Genomic DNA, 22657 nt, shown 5'->3' on the forward strand with positions numbered 1-22657 from the left:
TCCTCTTGAGCAAGGCAGTAGTTTTTCAGCTAGCGCGTGATAAAAAGTTGCGTGCAATAAAGCCGCTAACACGGCTTCGTAAAAGGAACCCTTAGTGAACATTGTGAATGTTTTGGTATATGCCTAGTGTGTATTTATTTGATCTATTTATAGCACTATATGCCTGGGTTTACATTTTTTTTATTTATCCCCCATTTTGCCTTGGGAAACCTGCCAAAAAAGAAGACATCTAAACCCTCACCTGAATATTTACAGAAAAGTACTAAAATGTTATGAGAAATACCATAGTTTAGTATATATCCTTCAGATTTCTTTTATGACAAATAGTTTAATAACTTAAAAAAAAACCCCGAGGTAAATACTTTTGAAGCCTTTTTAATTTTTATATTAACTACAAATTTTAAATACACAATAATATTGTATAAAAAGCACAAAATCCATAAAATGAATCATTCATGTAATCACACAAATATCAACAAAATCTTTGATAAAGTACAATTACTTACCTGTAACAGATTTTATCCAGGGACAGCAGGCAGATATTTTCACAGATGGGGTGATGTCATCCAGGGAGCCCGGTACAGACAGTACAAAATTGTATTGTCACTTTAAACTTCTTCAAAAGTCTCCAGACAGCCTGTATCGCACATGCACTGATGCCTTCCCACCCTTAGTTGGCTCACAGGACCATCAGTTCAGTAAAAAAGCTAAGAAGCCAAGTAGGGGATGAGAGAGGGTTGTGAGAATATCTGTCTGCTGTCCCTGGATAACATGTATTACAGGTAAGTAACTGTGCTTTATCCCAGGCAAGGTAGCATATTCTCTCACATGGGATTACCTAACTAACAGAGAAGGGTTGGAAGGAAGTAGCCATCTAAATAGAGAATACATTTTGTCGAACTGCTTGGCCAAACCGACTATCCCATCTGGAATGCTTCTCAAGGCAGTAGAGGGATATGAAAGTATGAACTGAGGAAAAGGTTGCTACTTTACAAATGTCCTCAATGGGAGTTGAACGTAGATGAGCTACTGAGGTTGCCATTGCTCTAACCCAGGAGTAGGGAACTATGGTCCTCGAGAGCCGTATTCCAGTTGGGTTTTCAGGATTTCCCCAATGAATATACATTGAAAGTAGTGCATGCAAATAAATACCATGCATATTCATTGGGGAAATCCTGAAAACCAGACTGGAATACGGTTCTTGAGGACCGGAGGTCCCTACCCCTGCTCTAACCTTATGTGCTGTAACGCAACCTTCCAGTGGCAGCCCAGTCTGAGCATAACAGAAAGAGATACAGTCTGCTAATCATATAGAGATTGTTCTCTTGGTTACAGGAGTTCCCATTCTATCAGGATTTTCTGTGAGGTTTCTGTGAGAATGGAATTTCTGTGAGGTTTAGTACAATCTAAATAAGTCAACACATGTTTACAGACCAATGTATGGAGAGCAGATTCACCCAGCCCCTTAGTATCTTTCCATAACTCTCCTTATTCACCTTCCCAAGAGCTCTGTTCCTCAGAAAAACTGTCTTTATCTTTACCCTTTCTCCTCCACTGCCAATTCCAAACTTTGTTCCTTTCATCTAGCTGTCCTGTATGCTTGGAATAAACGACCTGAGTCTGTCACACCTCTTGCCTTATCTTGTTTAAAATCAGACTGAAAATTTGTCTTTTTGATTTTGCCTTCAATCCATAACCCTAGCCAGCAGATTACACCCCCCCCCCCAACACACACACACTGTATACCACACCCTGGAATCCTGTTTATCTATCGTGTCTGTTTAGATTATAAGCTCTTTCGAGAAGGAACTGTCTCCTTGTGACTTTATGCAGCACTGTGTATGTCTGGTAATATTCTAGAAATAATTAATAGTAGTAGATATATTTTTCATTTGTATGGTTTATTATTTACTCTTTTAGATTTAATAGCTGTCCTCTCTCTTTTTCTTACCTTTTATTCCTCAATTGTTCCTCTCTGGAGGATCAGTATTTTCTCTATTATAATACAGTATTTTGGTTATATGTTCTTCCTTCCTATTGTGATTTATTGAAATCACTCTGATAATTTGTTGAAAAGCACTATGATAATTGATAAAATACTTATTGATAAAACATTAGTTATTGAAAACTTATCTTTAATTTCAGATTAGGAAAACAAAGATGTGAAAGCCAAGGAAAGGCCAAATTTGACCTGATAGTTTTAAGCACAATGGAAAGAAAAATGTTGAGCAGTCAAAATCCTTCAATTTGCAGTGGCAAACTACTTTAAAAAAAGTAATGCCAACCATATTACTACTGTATAATTGAGTATAAAGCATAACATAAAAATGTTCAACTAATTGATAAGGTACCACAGACACCAGTAGATAAGCAACAAAAACAGACTTTCCAGTATAGCCATCATACCTATATTTCTGTTTTCCAGAAAATGCCTCTTCAGTAGGATGTGGCGGCAAAGGAGGGGGAATTTCGTTTTCTACAATACTTTCATCAGCCATTGTGAGATCTGTAAATGAAAGGATCAAACTATTAGTTAGAGCAGAAAGTAGTATGAAATGACCAATGACCTACACTAGCAGCAAGTCAGATACTTAATTTAGCCACACAAGGTATACAACTTAGATTGTGAGCTTACTATAGTCAGAGAAAGTACCTACATACTGTATAATTATATGCAATCTTCTTTGGTTGTATCACTGAAAGGCAGTATATCAAATCCATGACCATTTACCTTTACCATAGGACAGACATAGCATCAGCAAAACCTAACCTTTTTAGTCTTTCCTCATACGAGTTCTATCCCCTTTATTATCTTGGTTGCTCTTCTTTGAACCTTTTCTAGTTCCATTATATCTTTCTTGAGATAAGGCGACCAGAATTGAATGCAATACACAAGGTGAGGTCACGTCATGTAGCAATACAGAGGCTGATATCTTGGGTGTGGTATTTTCAGAAAGGAACTTAAGCACTATAGCTAGCAATTTACTGGTTTCTTTGACTACTACTATAAATATTAAGTATTTCAATAGCGCTCTCTATGGTCAGCAGGCCCGCCTCGTCAAAATGGTGGGCCTTCCCTTTCCCGGTGCAAAAACACACCAACTATCGCCCACATAAAATAACGTATTAACTTACACAAAACAAACTATATAAACAAAAGTAAGGGGAATCATACCAAGCAAAGTTTGTTTTGTGTAAGTTAATACATTATTTTATGTGGGTGATAGTTGGTGTGTTTTTGTGCTTTCTTCCTTCCCAGTGATATTCTTCCTCTTGATAAAGAACGCTATCGAAACACAGCTTGTATTGAGGAGGGAGCTGAATGTTTTCTTAGAAGACAATTTTGTTTGCCATGCTTTGGAATACCACTGGATCACATCACTGGATTTTACACTTGCACTTTGCTCATTGTGAGGACTCTGGGAACAGTTTGCACATGACTTGATTAATTTGTGGATGTTTGATTTTTAGACAGTTTTGGATGGCTAAGGACTTCAATTTGTTCCTGATGTTTTACCTGTCTTTCACATCATAGGATGGAAGATGGATTAAGATGGACTAAGTCGAACTGAGCTGTAGCTTGGGTCTATTTGAGATAAGTGATTGATGAATTATTTGATGAGAATATATGAACATAATGTATGATTGGATTCCTTTGCCTTGTTTAGATTTTGTGTATATGTTTACATGTTTGTCTTTTTTAACTTATTGATGGTGTTATGAATATTAATAAAATGTTGTATGAATTAATAAATTTATATGATTATATTGACTACATTGATAGATTATTGAGTTAGTGGATGCATTTGAATTGTGATTTTAAAGATTGGATTCTATTGATGGGTATAATTGATTAGATTTTAATCCATTTGTTTGTTTTCTTATTTTTTCTCTCAGGAATTTTGTTTGTTTGTAGGGAGATTTCCTTGCCATGATCAGTTTAATGGCTGCATCTAATTGAAATGAAAGCCAACATTTCAATGGCCTACATTTCAGGTGCCTATCACAGCCCTAGGGAGACGTCTAGGGCCGCTTAAGATTGCCTAAGGCCAATTTGTGGCAATTCTAGTGACATTCCCGACTTGCCATAGGGGAATTATCTGGGCAAGCCATGATTAAAGGGTTTTAAAGCCCATCAGGATAGTTTCCCCGATGAGCAGGCAAGCAGGGCTGTCTGTCTATTCTAGGTCCAGTTCCCATAGCCTGGATCATTGCCAAGCAAGCCCAGTACAGCACCAAGGGAAAGCACACAGAACAGGCAGAAAAGTCATTTTGTCCCCACACAGTAACAGTAGGGGGAAGCAGAGAGAGTACCTTGACATCCCTATCCCACACAGGTGTAGGCAGGACTCTCTCCTATTTAAACCTGACTCTGAGACAACACAATGGGGCAGCAAAGAGAGCAGTAAAAGAAACAGAAGCGATACCAGCAACCGGGAGGAAGCAATACCAGTATCCCTTCCCAGGAGAAGCAGAACAGAACCCAGAATACTGCCTCCCATCAGTTATCAGTCTGAGAGAAGCCCTGATGTCGACATGGTAGATATGTCTGAAGCTGGAGAATTGCCTGACCTAGAGCTATCCACAAACCAGGAGTTTATGGAGGTGGGTGACTGTCATATGAAGCAGGGCTGTGAGAAGCTATGGAGCTGGTTTAAACCTATGTGTTTAGGATTGAAGAGATTTGCTACTGGGGTGCATTACTACTTGAAGCTACTCTCTCATTCATGCTCTCTCTCTAATATAGCCAAGCTGGATAGAAGCCTCATAGAAAGCTGTTGTAAGTGAGTAAAGTGATTGAAACACCCTTATGATACTGAGTGTTTAGGGACATTTCTGGTTTATTTTTTAACTTTGGAAACTTTTTTGTTAGTTTTGCCAGGAGGTACTCTGTTGCCTCTGGTGAAGGATTTAGAAAGCTGGATGTGGTAGCTTCAGGAGAACTACCACAGGCAGGACTTTAATATTGTATTTTTCCTTTTTGCCTTGAATTTTTTTTTTTTTTTGCTTTAAAGAAAAGCTGCCAATTAAGATCTTTTTTTCCCAAACTGCAAAGATTAAAATACTTATCTGGTTTGATAAGAATATTGACTAAAGCTGATGCAATAAGCTAAAACAATGCACTGAAGTAACTATTGATTTTTGCCTTCTTTTATTTTGGAGAAAAACCTGAAAGTTACCACAAGCTGGAAACCGGGCGTGGCCCAGCAACAAACTGCCAGAACCATGGTGGCCATCTTGGAACCTGGCAGATACTGAGCAGTCTCTCTCCATTGAAGAGTGAATCATTACCATCTGTTATTGCTGTTGGCCATTATTGTTTATGGTTTTCTCAGACTGCTTTATTCTTTGCAATTGGTTTTGAATGTGAAGGCTTGTATAATAAACCTTTATTTTTTCCATTTTGAAAACAGAACTCTTTTGTGTTTTGCACTATTGTGCCTTCAGGTTGTCTGGGTTGTCTGAGAATTGGAGCGTTTCAGAGGTTCAGACCAACACCCCCTATAGGGCTTCTGCCTCATTGCAGGAGCATGTCTAGTTTCTTTTTACTGCCACCTGGTGGAGGGCCGCTGTAAGGATAGCGTGGATCCTGGCAGGTGACAACTTCTGGGCAAAACCATGCCCATACTCAACCTTGGGTGAGCTTAAACATCCCTACGCATCTCCCTCAATCATGACAATTTAGGCTGCCTCAACCACAACAATGTAGGCCACGACCTACAATGTAGGCTGCCAGCCTTGGGTTTTGTTTTTTTTGTTTTTTTTAGAAACTTGCATCCTGATTGGGATGCCGTTTGTAGAATATAGCCTTTAGTGCACTAAATTTTTGTCAATAGCCCTATACATACATTGACATGTTCAGTGCTGCGTATGTCTGACAATGCTGTAGAAATGATAAGTAGTAGTAAGTAGCAGTAGAAATATCTCTGAATTAAAATTAATTTATAAAAAATGTGATAACTTAACATAAGAAAACTATATACATTATATATTGTGCATTAAAATAAAAAAAGAACCACCTTTGAAAATACATATAAATTTACTGTAGGCTTAAATGTAATTCCTACGTATCACACAGAATCCTTACTTGAACCAAATCACAAATTACTTCACACAGAACTGGATTTGATTGGCAGCACAGTCAATATAGACCAATGAAATCTAGCAGATGTTATGTTAATTTGGATTTGTTACTAACATTGTTACTCATTACTAAAGCTCTCTTTTTATAAGACTTTAAATTGCCACACAGTTTAGAACTAGGAGTTAGCAAACTGTAAAGCTAATTTGAAAGGGATTGCTACTGTGAAAAAAACACTGTATAAAGTCTATATGCTTTAATACAATCATTATTGGGTGAAATATCTGGTTAAACTACATAAGGTACAGATGTTTCAGATGTGATAAATGATGATTGTATTGTTTTGTACTGTTCATAGCCGCGTTTGTTTGCCTGTGTATTCTTTGTATGCCCGGTGTTACTCTGGTTGACCTCAATAAATATGATTTATACAAAAAAAAAAAAAAAGTGCATAAATGCATAATTTTGCATGGACACTATAATGAAAACAAACAAAATAAAAACTATACCTCTTTCCACCTTTTAATATACCATCAATGGACCTTAACCACCACTACTGATGCCTACTACCTATGGGGAATTCAGGAAATGGCTAAAAACGCATCTGTTCCTGAAATACTTAGGAAACCAACCTGTACAATCTTAGTCCTCAACAAACAATCTGTAGAACTATCAATCACTAAGTGTGTACTTTGTTTATTCCATTCAATCTGTAATATTTCTAATCATTGTAAACTGCATAGAACTTCACGGTCCCGCGGTATATAAATTATTCCTTCAGATTCCATAAAGGCGTCCCATACCAAGTCCTACCCTTCTTTTTTTTCCCTCTCAGATAATCAATGGGTATCTTTGGCCAAATCCTACCCTTCCCCAGATTCACTACATACCTGGGGAAAGAGGTTACACGGTATGATTTTGAAACTAAGAAGCAGCAGAGGGGGAAGGAGCCTATTCTCTCCTGGTCTCATGTTCCACATAACCCTAATTAGAAAAGATAGGAATTCTTTGAGCGTCGGAGCCATTACTGCCACAGCTAGCTCTAAAAACCATGTTACGGTTTTATAAAAGGAGGGGGGGGGGGTGTAAGTTAGCCACAAAATTGTCAAATCTTTGGAATCAATGCATCATCAGATCTAGAAGCTTTAAAGCATATTAGAGAATGAAAAAAAAGAGGTATATAAATGTTGACCTCTATTCTTTGTAATACACAATTTAAAAGGTATGAGGACATTGGAACAGAGATCAATCTACACATTTTCCTTTTTCTGTTATTGACAAATCAAGCATGCCATTTTTTTTTCCGTACTAGATAGTATATCATTTCTAGTATAGCCTCACCAGTAGAATCAATCTTTACATCATTCACACCTAAATTACATGCAACCGTAGTTAATTCCTATGCAGAATCTATGCTTGGGAAATTATCACAAGCTAAATCATGAAAGAAAATAGATTAACATCCTTGCAGGTGTTCTCTGAGAACAGCAGTCTTCATTTAAGGGTGACCTCACTAAGAGAGCCCAGCACAGGAAATGGATAACTCAGCAACTTTTCTAGAAATGTTTGGGCTGCCTCACTACATATATGCTTGTTCTTGCCTGTTGCTGTCACACGGGACCTCCTAGTCTATCACTAATTAAAGAAATACTGCTCCTTGATGAAGTATGAGAGCTGTGGGAATTCAAGTCCTGCTGTCCTTGAAGAATGACTAAGTAAATTTGTTTTCTCCAAGGACAAACAGAACTGTGAATCCTCATACATGGGACTCCATACCTGAAGATGAAACTGTAAAAAGGGAAAGAGTGGTAGCACAATGGGCAGACACCAATTTTTTTTAGGGGGATGGGCAGTCTGGATCTGAAAGAGAAGGCCTAGAGAGGTGAAACTGGATTCTAAATCCCAAATAGATTCTGGAGGTCTGTCTGGCCAAACAGCACAGTTACTTACCGTAACAGGTGTTATCCAGGGACAGCAGGCAGATATTCTTTACGCATGGGTGACGTCACCGACGGAGCCCACGGTACGGACCTTTTTACTAGAAAGTTCTAGTTGGCCGCACCGCGCGTGCGCGAGTGCCTTCCCGCACGACGGAGGAGTGCGTGGTCCCCAGTTAGTATAAGCCAGCTAAGAAGCCAACCCGGGGAGGAGGGTGGGACGTAAGAATATCTGCCTGCTGTCCCTGGATAACACCTGTTACGGTAAGTAACTGTGCTTTATCCCAGGACAAGCAGGCAGCATATTCTTTACGCATGGGTGACCTCCAAGCTAACAAAGAGGGAGGAGGGATGGTTGGCCATTAGGAAAATAAATTCTGAAGTACAGATTGGCCGAAGTGCCCATCCCGTCTGGAGAAAGCATCCAGACAGTAGTGAGTAGTGAATGTGTGAACTGAGGACCAGGTGGCCGCCTTGCAGATTTCCTCAGTGGGTGTGGAACGGAGGAAAGCAACAGAAGCGGCCATAGCTCTTACCCTGTGGGCCGTGACAGCACCGTCTAGTGACAGACCGGCCCGAGCGTAACAGAACGCGATGCAAGCTGCAAGCCAGTTGGATAGCGTCCGTTTAGAGACCGGTCGACCCAAACGATTCGGGTCGAAGGTCAGGAAGAGCTGAGGGGACAAGCGGTGAGCCCTTGTACGATCGAGATAGTAAGCTAGGGCACGCTTGCAGTCAAGACTGTGCAATGCCTGTTCTCCGGGATGTGAATGAGGCTTCGGGAAGAACACAGGCAAAACAATGGACTGGTTGAGGTGAAAGGCTGAGACCACCTTTGGAAGGAACTTTGGATGGGTGCGCAGAACCACCTTGTCATGGTGAAAAATAGTGAACGGTGGATCGGCAACCAGTGCATGAAGCTCACTAACCCTCCTGGCAGAGGTGATGGCAATGAGGAAAAGAACCTTCCATGTCAGAAATTTGAGCGAAGTTGTGGCAAGAGGCTCAAAGGGAGGTTTCATGAGGGCAGACAAAACCACATTCAGGTCCCAGACGACCGGAGGAGGCTTCAGAGGTGGTTTGACGTTGAAGAGGCCCCTCATGAATCGGGAAACCAGAGGGTGAGCCGTGAGAGGTTTTCCTAGGACAGGCTCATGGAATGCCGTGATGGCACTGAGATGGACTCTGATTGAGGTAGACTTGAGGCCTGCGTTGGACAGGGAGAGTAAGTAGTCCAGGACAGTTTCCACCGCTAAGGAGGTGGGATTGTGATGATGACGGAGGCACCAAGAGGAAAACCTGGTCCACTTCTGATGGTAACATTGGAGGGTGGCCGGCTTCCTGGAGGCGTCCAAAATGAGACGGACAGGCTGAGACAGATTTCCTGAAGAGGTCAGCCCGAGAGAAACCAAGCTGTCAGGTGGAGGGAAGACAGATTGGGATGTAGTAGAGACTGATGTTGCTGTGTAAGTAGAGTAGGAAACACAGGTAGAGGAATGGGCTCCCTGGAGCTGAGTTGAAGTAGAAGGGAGAACCAGTGTTGACGAGGCCACCGGGGAGCTATGAGGATCATGGTGGCTCCGTCCCTGCAGAGTTTGGATAAAGTCCGCAACATCAGAGGTAGAGGAGGAAAGGCATAGAGGAACCGATCCGTCCAGTCGAGAAGGAATGCATCCGGGGCCAGACGATGAGGAGAGAAGAGTCTGGAGCAGAACTGGGGCAGCTGATGGTTGTGAGGAGCTGCAAATAGGTCTATCTGCGGAGTGCCCCAGCGAGCAAAGATGGAGTGGAGCGTGGGAGGATCCAAAGTCCACTCGTGAGGTTGAAGGATGCGGCTGAGATTGTCGGCCAGGGAGTTCTGTTCGCCCTGGATGTAGACAGCCTTGAGGAAGAGACTGCGGGCCGTGGCCCAGGTCCAAATGCGAAGAGCCTCCTGACAAAGGAGGCGAGATCCGGTGCCGCCCTGTTTGTTGATGTAGTACATGGCAACTTGGTTGTCCGTGCACAGAAGCAGAACCTGAGGGCAAAGAAGGTGCTGGAAGGCCTTGAGAGCATAGAACATGGCTCGTAGTTCCAGGAAATTGATGTGATGGAGACGCTCCTGCGGGGTCCAAAGACCCTGGGTGCGAAGGTCTCCCAGGTGAGCTCCCCATGCATAAGGGGAGGCATCCGTGGTGATGATCATGGAATGCGGGGGCAGATGAAAAAGAAGGCCCCTGGAAAGATTTGAGGAGTCCAACCACCATTGTAGAGATCGCTGAAGAGACGATGTCACAGAGATGGGATGAGAAAGAAGATTCGAGGTCTGTGACCACTGGTTGGCCAGAGTCCATTGAGGTGTTCTGAGGTGGAGTCGTGCCAGGGGAAGCACATGTACCGTCGAGGCCATGTGGCCCAGGAGGACCATCATTTGTCTGGCAGAAATAGAGTGATGAAGGAGCACCTGACGACACAGGCGTAGCAGAGTTCGCTGACGATCGGAGGGGAGAAACGCCCTCATTAGTGTGGTGTCGAGAACCGCTCCGATGAACTGAAGTCGCTGTGTGGGAAGCAGATGCGACTTGGGGTAGTTGATCTCGAACCCCAGAAGATGGAGGAGAGAGATGGTATGATGAGTGGCTTGTAGCACAAGTGGAGACGTAGGTGCTTTCACTAACCAATCGTCCAAGTAGGGAAACACCTGGAGGTTGTGAGACCTGAGGAAGGCCGCCGCCACAATGAGGCATTTGGTGAACACTCTGGGAGATGATGCCAGGCCAAAAGGTAGCACCTTGTACTGATAATGGCGATGGTGCACCTGGAACCGTAGGTAGCGACGTGAGGATGGATTGATTGGGATGTGAGTGTAGGCCTCCTTGAGGTCCAGGGAACATAGCCAGTCGTTCCGAGAGAGATGAGGGTACAGCGTGGCAAGGGAGAGCATTCTGAACTTCTCCTTGACGAGACACTTGTTGAGGTCCCGGAGGTCGAGAATGGGACGCAGGTCTCCTGTCTTTTTTGGAACTAGAAAGTAACGGGAGTAGAATCCCCGGCCCCTTTGTTCCAGAGGTACTTCTTCGATGGCATTGAGTAGAAGGAGGGATTGGACCTCCCTCAGGAGGAGGGGGGTTTGAGTTGAAAGAGAAGCAGACTCTACGAGAGGATTGTCTGGTGGAAGAGTCTGGAAGTTGAGAGAGTAGCCGTGGCGGATGATGTTTAGGACCCACTGGTCCGATGTGATGACCTCCCAACGGCTGATGAAGATGCGGAGCCTGCCTCCGATTGGCTGAGGAAGAGGCAATGAGGGTGGAAGACTGGCTAAGCCCTGGAGAGAGGAGTCAAAAGGGCTGAGAAGGTTTGGCAGGAGGAAGAGCCTTGGCCGGTTGGTTAGACTGGGCACGAGCCTGGGCGTGCTGGTGTTGGCGGGCCCGCCTGGGTTGCTGTGGAGGTGGATTGAGCGGCCTAGCGGAGAACCTGCGCTGGTATGAGGTCTGTGGCCTGTAAGGGCGAGCAGGTGGAGCCTTTTTCTTAGGTTTAATGAGAGTGTCCCATCTGGTCTCATGGGCAGAGAGTTTTTGCGTGGTGGTATCCAGGGACTCTCCGAACAATTCATCACCAAGGCATGGGGCGTTGGCTAATCGGTCTTGATGGTTGACGTCCAGATCAGAGACCCTGAGCCAGGCTAGGCGGCGCATGGCCACGGCAATGGCAGATGCACGGGAGGTGAGCTCAAAAGAGTCGTAGATAGAGGGCACCATAAATTTTCTTAATTGAAGCAGGCTGGAGACATGCTGTTGGAAAAGTGGGACTTTATGCTCTGGCATGTACTTTTGCATGGCGGAGAGTTGCATTACCAGATGTTTGAGGTAGAATGAAAAATGGAACGAGTAGTTGTTTGCCCTGTTGGCAAGCATGGCATTCTGATAGAGCCGCTTGCCAAACTTGTCCATAGTTTTGCCCTCTCTGCCAGGAGGGGTGGAGGCATAGACACTAGAGCCCTGAGTCTTTTTTAAAGTGGACTCCACCAGGAGAGACTCATGAGGGAGTTGGGGTTTATCAAATCCTGGGATTGGTATAACCCTATAGAGGCTGTCTAATTTACGGGGAGCCCCAGGAACAGTCAACGGGTTCTCCCAATTTTTATAAAAAGTTTCCCGTAAGATATCATGCACGGGCAACTTTAGGAACTCTTTGGGAGGTTGATCAAAATCTAATGCCTCCAGGAAAGCTTGTGACTTCTTAGAGTCAGATTCCAGTGGCAAAGACAGAGCACCCGACAACTCCCTGAGAAATTTTGAGAAGGAAGATTGTTCAGGTTTAGATGCGGTATCGGGTGCCGAAGGCTCTTCGTCCGACGACGATGCATCCTCCTCGGTACCGGTGGGGGATTGTTCCCATAGGTCCGGGTCTCTGACATCGGTATGTGCGTGTCGAGAGACTGGAGTGGAAGGCTCGGCATGGTGAGTTTTAGACAAAGATTTGCCTGAGCGTACCGAGACGTTACCGGGTGATGTAGACCTGTGTCTGTCTCGGTCCCGAGAAGTACGGTGCCGATCAGAGTCGTGAGGAGACCGGTGCCCTGCCCGGTCCCGAGGAGGATCGGTCGTCGTCAAGGCCATAGCCTCGGCATGGGAGTGGAGATGCGGTGCCGAGAGAATGGGCATGGAGGAGTCCATAGGTACCGAGGGAGTGGATACCGGTTGGACGGTATGGGGCTCGGGCCGGTCTGGTACCGAGAGCAGCGGTGCCAAGATAGAGGGTAAGAGCTGCTTAAGTTGCTTGTGGAGTTGTTCCTGCAACTTGTCCTGGAGGATGGCCGCAATGCGGTCATCCAGGGGAGGCACCGGAACCACTTTTTTCTTCTTTGGTTCCATAGGTGCCGCTCTACACTCCGGCGATGAGGGGGCCGATGACGAGGCACTCACCGAAATCGGAGTGGAGCGTTTTTTGGCTCGGCGTGGAGCCGAAAGGACTGGTGTCGTCCCCGAAGAGGGAGGGCGCTCAAGGGTGGAAGGCTTCTTAGCCGGCTTACCTGGCGCCGGGGGCGCCGATGTCGACTCAGGCGGTGTCGAAGTGGTCGGTGTCGATTTCGACGGTGCCGCAGATGAAGAGGTCGAATCCATAGTCGGGCCGGTGCCGAAAAGTAGATTTTGTTGGATTTGACGATTCTTCAAAGTGCGTTTTTTAAGAGTGGCACAGCGGGTGCAGGAATCCGCCCGATGATCCGGTCCCAAGCACTGTAAGCACCAGTTGTGTGGATCAGTGAGGGAGATCGGGCGTGCACACCGCTGGCACTTCTTAAAACCGGGCTGCGGGGGCATGAATGGGAACACGGCCTCCGCAAAATCAAACCCCGAGGCCTGGATCGTGCTAACAGGCCCCGCCGGGGCAGGAACGAAAAATAAATCAAAAGAAAGAAATTTTTTTTTTTTTTTTTTTTGTAATAGAAAGAAAAGAGCACCCGAAGGTGAAAAAATCGAAAAAAGAACGCGAGCGGGAAGGCAAAAAGGAGTATTTCAACGACGTTGAAAAACACACGTCTTCTTCGCTCCGCGGAAACGAAGAAACTGGGGACCACGCACTCCTCCGTCGGGCGGGAAGGCACTCGCGCACGCGCGGTGCGGCCAACTAGAACTTTCTAGTAAAAAGGTCCGTACCGTGGGCTCCGTCGGTGACGTCACCCATGCGTAAAGAATATGCTGCCTGCTTGTCCTGGGATAACCACTGTCACTTCAGGAGTCTTCATCTAGACAGAAGTGGTGCATAAACATATGGACAGAAGTCTCTGTCACAGCTCTGCAAACCTCCTCTATAGAGGCTAGTCTCAAACACTTTGCTCATACATTATGAACCATGACACGACCCTCAAAAATCAGTGAAAGAAATGCAGCTTGCTAACCTCCTGGAAAGTATGCACATGCTAATAGCAGCTTCATCTTGCTGGGGTCAAAGAAACAAAAAGCTGGATGGACTTTCTATAGTTTTAGTCCACTCAACATAGAAAGCCAAAGTGTTCTTTTATGTGTGCAGTGAACTTTCACCTTTATAGACATGTGGTTTAGGAAAAAAGATTGGAAGGTGGAAGTCTGACAAAATTTTAAAAATAAACTTTTTTTTGTTCAATAAGTTTTTATTGGTTTAAAAAAAAATCATACATCAATGAATTTCATCACAATACAAAATAAAATAGACTGTATGAATAACAAAACAAACTAGAAAAGCATCAAATTAACAATTAATTTTTATTGTTTTACTATTAGAATTGCTATTGTTGAGATGTTTGCTATGATATTTTATGAAAAAAAAAATTAACTTTTGCTTTTAATCTTTCATTTTCTATTTTTAATGGAGTTCTTTTCTTGATGAATATGAACTATGTATTGTAAACCACTTGGATCGTTTTAGGCTGTTATATGGTATATAAAGTTCTTAATAAACATAATTAATGATCATTGATACTATCCTAAATACAACAAAAAGAACAATAAGGATGTGCATCTTATTGAGCAAAGAACTGATAGTATTCCATATGATCACAATAATATGGTGAATGAATTAATGTGTGACTTCCTTTTGACATGCCCAGCACTTGTTCGAGTTATCACTTTTAATTTTAGATAGCTTGTAAGGTGGAATACAAAAAATATGGATTGTTTAATTGCTGCGGGTCTTAATGATTTGTGAATGGAAGACCAAATCTGTTTCCAACATTGCTCAGAAACATCCGTCTTGATTTCAAATTGCCATGTTGCTTCAGTACATTTAGGATGAGAAAACAAATTAACCTGCAGAATTCTGTACCATTTAGAAGCTGCCCCATTTTTAGATGAACTTTGATCTGTTATGTAGAAGCATTCTATTAAAAAATAGTAACATATTATTCAGAAACTAGGGCCAGGAGCGCACTAGCCTTATACATTAAAGTAAACACTATAAAAAATAAGATTTTCCAGATCAAGTACTTCAACTAGCAAGTATTTTGTGGCTCAAAAGGAGCTTTCTTCAGCTGAGGACATCACAGAGGTCCAGTGACACTATATGATGCTTGATGGGAGGTTTCAGAAGCAGCAAGCCTCATGCAGTGAACAACTATAAACTGTACAGAGATGGGTAACTGCGCACCTGATGAATAAGAACATAAGAATAGCCTTACTAGATCAGATCAATGGTCCATCAAGCTCAGTAGCCCGTTCTCACGGTGACCAATCCAGCTCTCTAGTACCTGGCCAAACCCCAAGGAGTAGCAACATTCCATGCTACCGATCCAGGGCAAGCAGTGGCTTCCCCATGTCTATCTCAATAACCAACTATGGACTTTTCCTCCAGGAAACCGTCCAAACCTTTCTTAAAACCAGCTATGTTATCTGCTCTTACCACAACCTCTGGTAATGTGTTCCGGAGCTTAACTATTCTCTGAGTGAAAAAAAAAATATTTCCTCCTATTGGTTTTAAAAATATTTCCCTGTAATTTCATCGAGTGTCCCTTAGAGCCTGTTTTACAAAGCCGCACAGCAACAACCTCAAAGCCCTTTAACGCTCTATAGGTTAGTGCGTTGCAGCCGCTAGCGCAGCTTTGTAAAACAGGCCCCTAGTCTTTGTAATTTTTGATGGAGTGGATATGGGGGGGGGGGGAGACTCTACTGTCCAAGTGTGACACCACAGGACCCAAGCTCAGTCCGACAAAATAAAAATAGGGGCAAATAAAAGGCCACTGCCTAACCTTTCCAACAGACCCTGCTCAAAGCTAAAAGATAAGACTACACAAAGCTTACCACCTCCACCTGCTGGAGACTGAGAACAGACCAATTCTATGGGGGACTGCATAGCACAGTTGTACTATAAGAATCTAGTGTGTTATCATTCTCCACCTGCTGACAAAGGAGTATAAACCCAACTGTCTGTGCCAGTCTGGAGGGACAATACAGAAAAAATAATTAAACACAAATCTGATGAAAACCTAAGAAACTATTGTGTAAATGTAAAGACCATGTAGCAGAAAAAGGACTAACAATTTTTACTGAAACAAGTTTGAGGGGCTGAGGACCATGAATGAAGAAAACATCCAATCGGTTCTGTGGAAAAAATTAAACTTAGAAGGTCCCACATGAGAGAGGCATGTGGGAACAAGAGTGTATCTGTGCTGTGACATCTCAAATGCTTCTAGAAAAGTTGATGGGTACCATTTCTGAAGACAAAACAGAGGCACATAAAAGTTCTAACAACAATCCAAAAGTCAGAAATGAAGAAGCCATAACAACCAACCTGTGGCTGACAAATAGAAGAGTTTTACTAGAAAAACAACTTAGATAATAAAAGTGTGTTTATATTGTCCTACCATTTAGAAGTGCTAATACAAACCCAGCAAGTTTCTTTTCGGAAAAGTTTTAACTATGTAAATTTATTTTTAATATTTTTTTACTAGGATTTTGTTATCTCAAAATTGTTTTGGTTTCTTTATTGTACACAAGACCATTTGGGAATAGGTTATTTATAAAATTCTGGATTTGATTATTACCAAAGGTTGCTCTTCCAATAAACTTATTTTGTTTGTCAGCCTTCTGGCTGTTTCTTTTATGAATTTTGAACCGTTTCCTCAGAGAAATCAATTTAAGAAACAGATGTTTATTTGAAGGAACATCAGGAACGCTGTTTAAGATAATTTGTCTGCCTCTTATTATACGGACACTGCTTAAGCGTGGAGGGAGCAGAAACAGGAAATGTTAACCCTCTACTCAAAGACTATCCAATTTGCTGGCCAAGGAGGTTTGTCTTGATAAGGAAATGTTGAAATTGTTGAAATTTGGGAATTCCTCTTTAGAATTTAACAGTCTCATTTAAACTCACTGGAAAGGTTCCTTTTACTAAGGTGCAAAAAAAAAAAAAAAAAAAGTGGCCTTAGCACACCCTTATATGTTTTTGGGTTTTTTTTCCCATGCACTAAGGCTGTTCTTCAGGCAGATAGAAAATGGTTGATTTTTCAATTTTTTTGAATTAATGGCCATGCACTAATTTTGCCATAACTACTACCTAGCCATTACCAAAAATTTGTGTGAGCCCTTACCAGCAACCATTTCGTAGGTGGTATGTGCTCATCGCTAATCCTGCATTAATAATCTAGTGCTCAGTAATGTGGCTGTGCTAACTGATTCACACTGTCAAGCCCTCTCTCCACCTCCAAGCATGCCCCCTTCGAGAGAAAAAATGAAGATATGGTTTGTGCAGACACATTGGGCTCTTACCGCATGGCGCCTCAGCAGGACCTGCATTAAATCCTTTCAAGCTGCAATAAGTGTATACTAGCGTTTACTACAGCTTAGTAAAAGGAGTCCTGAATATGCCAGTTATACTTCACAAAAGTATAACCAGAATTTTTAAATATAATTTACAGGTAAAGCATTGATTTACTTTCAAAACAAGTAAAACAAATGTAGAAATAAACATTAATACCATATAATTAATGGCATTTTGCATTATAATACTTTACTGCTTTCTAGACTACCTTACACAAGTTAGACTTCTTTCATCAATTTTCTTTCACTATTGCTAATTATCAAACTTTTGAATATTGCCCTTCTCTTTCTGAACTCTCCATATGTGAAGCCACTATAATAATTCAAGTTCAGAAAGGGTAACAGTATATTATTCAGCTATCTCAGTGTTGTACTGAGGATGTCCAGCCCAGTAACAGAAAGATGTAGCCACTGAATTTTAAGAAGCCAGAATATATTTTAACAAAAAGACAGAGATTATGGGCTCCTTTTACAAAGCCGCGCTAGGGCCTTAACGCGTGGAATTGCGCGTGCTAAATTGCAACACGCGCTAGCCGCTACCGCCTCCTTTTTAGCAGGGGGGTAGATTTTCGGCTAGCGTGTGCTAATCTGGTGTGTGCGCTTAAACCGCTAGCACGGCTTTGTAAAAGGAGCCCTATGTCCTTTCCTTGATAATATTTTTCCAGTAGATAGGTGTGTCATTCTGGACAAGCGGCCATGGGGAGATAACCTGCTTGTCCTGAATGACACACCTATTGCACTGGAAGGTATTTTACAGAAGGTATTTAACAAATAACTACTTATTTAATTTCAGATCCCTTATTTCCAACAATACAAAACACAGAATACTGTGAACCAAAGAGAGTGCAGCACTGAAAAGATAGTCTACAATGTTGTTGTGATCTTTATTTCTACATATTACAAAGGGCTAAAATGGCAACCATTAAAAAAAAAAAAGAAAAGACAATGTGTGTTCTAAAAGGAGGCTGTTTGTTATAGAGGAGACACCAGAGTAAGCTGGTGGCAGATAACATTAGCTGAGTCTAGTCACTTGCTAGGAACATAAGAACTGCCATCACCAGATCAGACCCAAGGTCCATCAAGTCCGGCGATCCGCACACACGGAGGCCCAGTCAGGTGCACACCTGATGTAGTTTTAGTCACCCGTATCCCTCTATGCCTCTCATAAGGAGATGCTTCCTTAGAAATCTGGTCAATAAAGTTAGAATTGTTTCTAAGGTATTTGGCTATTTGTCTTTCAAATCCAACATCTAGTTTAACTGAGTGTTCATAATGTTTGGAAAGCACTTCTTTTTTGTTTTTTCATAAGACCTCAGAACCACCACTCCTCCGTCCCACCAAAGTGTATATACGGGGAGTTACAAATGGTGAAACCCTCACCGGTCTCTTCAAAGTTTTAAATAACATACATTTCTTAGTGTATTATTACTTAATTTAGTAATGGTAAAATCTTGTTTTTCATGCGGATTGAACGGTAAGACCCGACATGTTTCACTGAAGTTTTGTCAGGGGTCTACCCTAAAATAGATAAAATTATATGTTTTAATGTCCCTCTCAAACCATTACTTGCCTATCTGAATCAAACTCTAAATGGAAAAATTTCATGACTTACCACTAGGGGCGATCCTGTAGTGGGAGGTGTATAAAACAGAGCCCTTGAGACATGGCCGGCATCTCATAACACTAATGGATTTGAAGTGCACGGCTGCGGTAGTGGTAAATCAGGAAATTTTTCCATTTAGAGTTTGATTCAGATAGGCAAGTAATGGTTTGAGAGGGACACTAAAACATATAATTTTATCTATTTTAGGGTAGACCCCTGACAAAACTTCTGTGAAACTTGTCGGGTCTTACCGTTCAGTCCGCATGAAAAACAAGATTTTACCATTACTATGTTAAGTAATAATACACTAAGAAATGCATATTATTTAAAACTTTGAAGAGACCGGTGAGGATTTCACCATTTGTAACTCCCCGTATATACACTTTGGTGGGACGGAGGAGTGGTGGTTCTGAGGTCTTATGAAAAAACAAAAAAGAAGTGCTTTCCAAATATTATGAACACTCAGTTAAACTAGATGTTGGATTTGAAAGACAAACATCCAAATACCTTAGAAACATTTCTAACTTTATTGACCAGATTTCTAAGGAAGCAATCAGCCTTTTCATATAAGTTTGAGCGGAGGTTTGTAAGATTAAAATCTCATAAGGAGATGTGCATCTAATTTGCTTTTGAATCCTAGAACGGTGGATTCAGTAATAACCTCCTCGGGGAGCATTAAAGTTTAAAGAAGGGGGTAAGAAATAGGTTAGTTTTTGGTACTGATGGGCAGGGGATTAGAAAGCAGGGGTTGGGAATGAGATAAAGGGTTAAAAAGTAGATGTAAACAACTGGGTGATTGGTTGAGGTAAATGAGGAGATGGGGAAGAATAGTTTAATGATTAGTCAGGTTTTTTGGTGGCTTGAAGTGTTAGTGTGAGGAGAACAGGAAAGGATAGGGTAGGGCTAGGACAAATTTATGTCTAAAAATAAAAAAAAATTACAGTATTACTTCTTGTTATAATTCTCAAAAAATTTATATAGGGTGGTTTGAATTGCTTTGTGAGTTTGGTATTGGTGTTTGCGGTGAGATGGGGAAGGCCAGCAGGGTTGTGCCTTTTGCAAGTGCGGAGGGGGGGAGTCTAATTTGAGGAGAGCAGTAATGGATAAGGGTTGGGTTGTATTTAAACTTTTAATACTAATGGTGTTGATTTCTGGGTGGATTGGGTATCGTTGTTGGGGTCTGACAGGGTATGAGGAGGTGTTCAGTTGGGATGGTGGGCGTTTTGTATCCGGGTATGTAGTGGTTTTGGCTCCCTTCTGCTGTTGTCATCCGGCGGTGTTTTTTTTCTTCTGCAGAGGCAGTGGAGTGATTCATGGTTGACAGTGGAAGTCGGGAAGTGCTGCAGTATTGTGGAGCCGGGGAGTCCTTGAGGTGTAATTGGTGGGGTTGGCACTGTGTGGTGGGGGTAGTGTGGTGTCTTGTCATTTAGGCTGTGGAAGCTGGTGGGGTGGGTGGACTGCCGTTTTTGGGGGCCTTTGCACATTTCTTTTTGTGGTGCTTGCGATGCCGGTATTCCACTCTTTTGCTTTGGGCCTGTTTTGTGCTGCTACGATTTCAGCGCTACGGTGTGTTTTGTTGGCGGGGAGCTGCCTAGCCTCATGCGCTTTGAGTGCTGCTGAATGCGCGGAAGATGTCCTGGGGGCCTGGCTGTGTCTGCAATTTTTGTTTTCTGCACTTCTTTTACCTCCTGTGCTTCACGGAGCATTGTTGCTGGGATCGGGTAGGCTGGGGGAGGGAGGGGGCTGTGCGGGGCAGTTTTTCTTATAATTTCTACTTGTGGCATTTGTGTGTGTGTATTGGGGTTAGGTTGAGTTGGAGTGTGCTCTTATGAAGGTGGGGGGTTCAGCAGGGAGGTTTTCCTTGTGTGGGTGGGGAAGTTGAGTGGTACTAGACTGGATGGTGTGTGTATGGAGAGAGGAGTGTTCTGTTTTGGAGGTGGTTATGGTTTGGTGGGTCTGGGTACCTGGCAGTATATTGTGAGGTGGTCGGTGTTTGTACTGTGTGGGGTGGATATTAGCACCATGGACGGTGTTGGGTGGTCTCACTGGGGACCCAGATTGGGATCTCATATGAGGTAGGTCTTGTTAAGCTTGAGCCTTGGTGTGTTCACTGGCTGCTACTATTTAATACCTTTTGCTGCAGGATTATTGGGTGGTAAACTCCAGGGACCTATTCAGCTTCAGGGGTGATGAACATTGGTGCATGTCAATGGGTTGGATTTTGGATGTGTCAGTAGGTTGTGCTGTTTTGGTGGGTAAGGCACTGGGACCTCTAGAGTGATATTTGGGTGCATATGGAAGAGTATGGTTGGAGCAAGGATATTAGCGTGCATAGGAAACGGGAGGCTCAGTGATGGCAATGCAGGTTTTTATGACACTGTATGTGATTCTGGTGTGCCCTTCATTAGTATATTGTGTACTATTCTGGTGTCTGCACTTTTCAAGTGACAAGCAGGAAGGGACTGGTCCTTTTGGAAGGCTTATAACATGATTAGTGGGGTCAGCATTCAGTACATGGGATGGAGAGGGATGATAAAGATGTTTGTTTATCTAAGTGCCATATGTGTGGATGTGGTATTTTTCCTTTTCAAGGAAGATCCAATATGAAGGTCATTGGGAAATGGATTCTTACTAATGTTTAACATCTCTATAGTGTTGACGGGTGATCACAGCGCTATACATTTTGACATCAAATCTGCAGTTCCTGCTCAGAAGAGCTTACAATCTAACTTGGACAGACAGACATAATATAGACAGTGGGGATCAGGAACCCAAGGAGGAGAGTAAAGAGTTACATAAGAACATAAGCATCGCCTCTTCCGAGTCAGATCATAAGTCCATCGTGCTCAGCAGTCTGCTCCCGCGGCGGTCCCCCAGGTCAATGACCTGTAAGTGATCACTTACTAAGACATTTTATCCTGTATAGTACCCCTCTAATTATACCCTTCAATCCCCTTTTCCTTCAGGAACTCGTCCAATTCCTTTTTGAAACCCAAAATTGTACTCTTCTCTACCACCTCCTCTGGAAGCGCATTCCAGGTATCCACCACCCTCTGATTGAAGAAGAACATCCTAGCATTTGTTCTGAATCTGTCTCCCTTCAATTTTTTTGAGTGCCCTCTTGTTCTTGTTGCCCCCACCAGTCTGAAGTAATCTCCAAGAGGGGAGCTTTTAACTTGGCTTTAACTCGGTCAGAGACAGAGCCCGCCATAGGGATTCAGGTAGTTTGTTCCAGGCATTCAGCGCAGCAGGACAGGATAAGAGGCTGGAGGTGGTAGAAGATGAGAAGGTCACAGATCAGTGAGACTTACTAGTTGAGGCTAATGAAGTTCAGTGCTGTTAGGATTATTGTGATGCACTGGGTCCTCTACTCAGTACACCGAAGCTATTGTATTGGTCGGAAATTCAGTCCTTCCTAGGACATTTTCCACATTGTCGCTTGTGTGATTCCCATTCAGTGAGTTTTTCCTAGATGTTTAATAAGTTTGTTGGGTTGCAGCCTGGTCATGTAACAGTGGGGATTTTGGACTCACAACGTAGAGAGGTAGTGTGCTGTTGAGGTTTATGCATTTCATTGTTCATCATTTTGGATAGTAGTGTTTGCAGTGTTTTCTGTTACTTTGGTGCTGTTCGAATTATTTTAGTCCTATTTTGTATGATGGTCTGGTTGCATTTTATGGTTCTTGTGTACAGTGTGTATAATTTAATAATAATTATTTATTTTTATATACCGCCATACCTAAGAGTTCTAGGCGGTTTACAACAA

General features: G+C 42.8%; 1 protein-coding gene across 4 annotated transcripts in view; it reads right to left on the minus strand.

The window, feature by feature from the left end:
- Positions 1-22657, minus strand: part of PARD3B (par-3 family cell polarity regulator beta) — a 1834390-nt gene that overhangs the window by 881087 nt on the left and 930646 nt on the right. For all 4 annotated transcript variants that reach the window (XM_033945029.1, XM_033945028.1, XM_033945030.1 and 1 more), the window contains one exon: positions 2407-2506. In XM_033945029.1, the coding sequence (XP_033800920.1) occupies positions 2407-2506 (100 nt within the window). The remainder of the gene's footprint in view (positions 1-2406; positions 2507-22657) is intronic.

The sequence above is a fragment of the Geotrypetes seraphini genome, chromosome 5 (genome assembly GCF_902459505.1).
Source record: "Geotrypetes seraphini chromosome 5, aGeoSer1.1, whole genome shotgun sequence".
In the NCBI taxonomy this organism is placed as follows: Eukaryota; Metazoa; Chordata; class Amphibia; order Gymnophiona; family Dermophiidae; genus Geotrypetes; species Geotrypetes seraphini.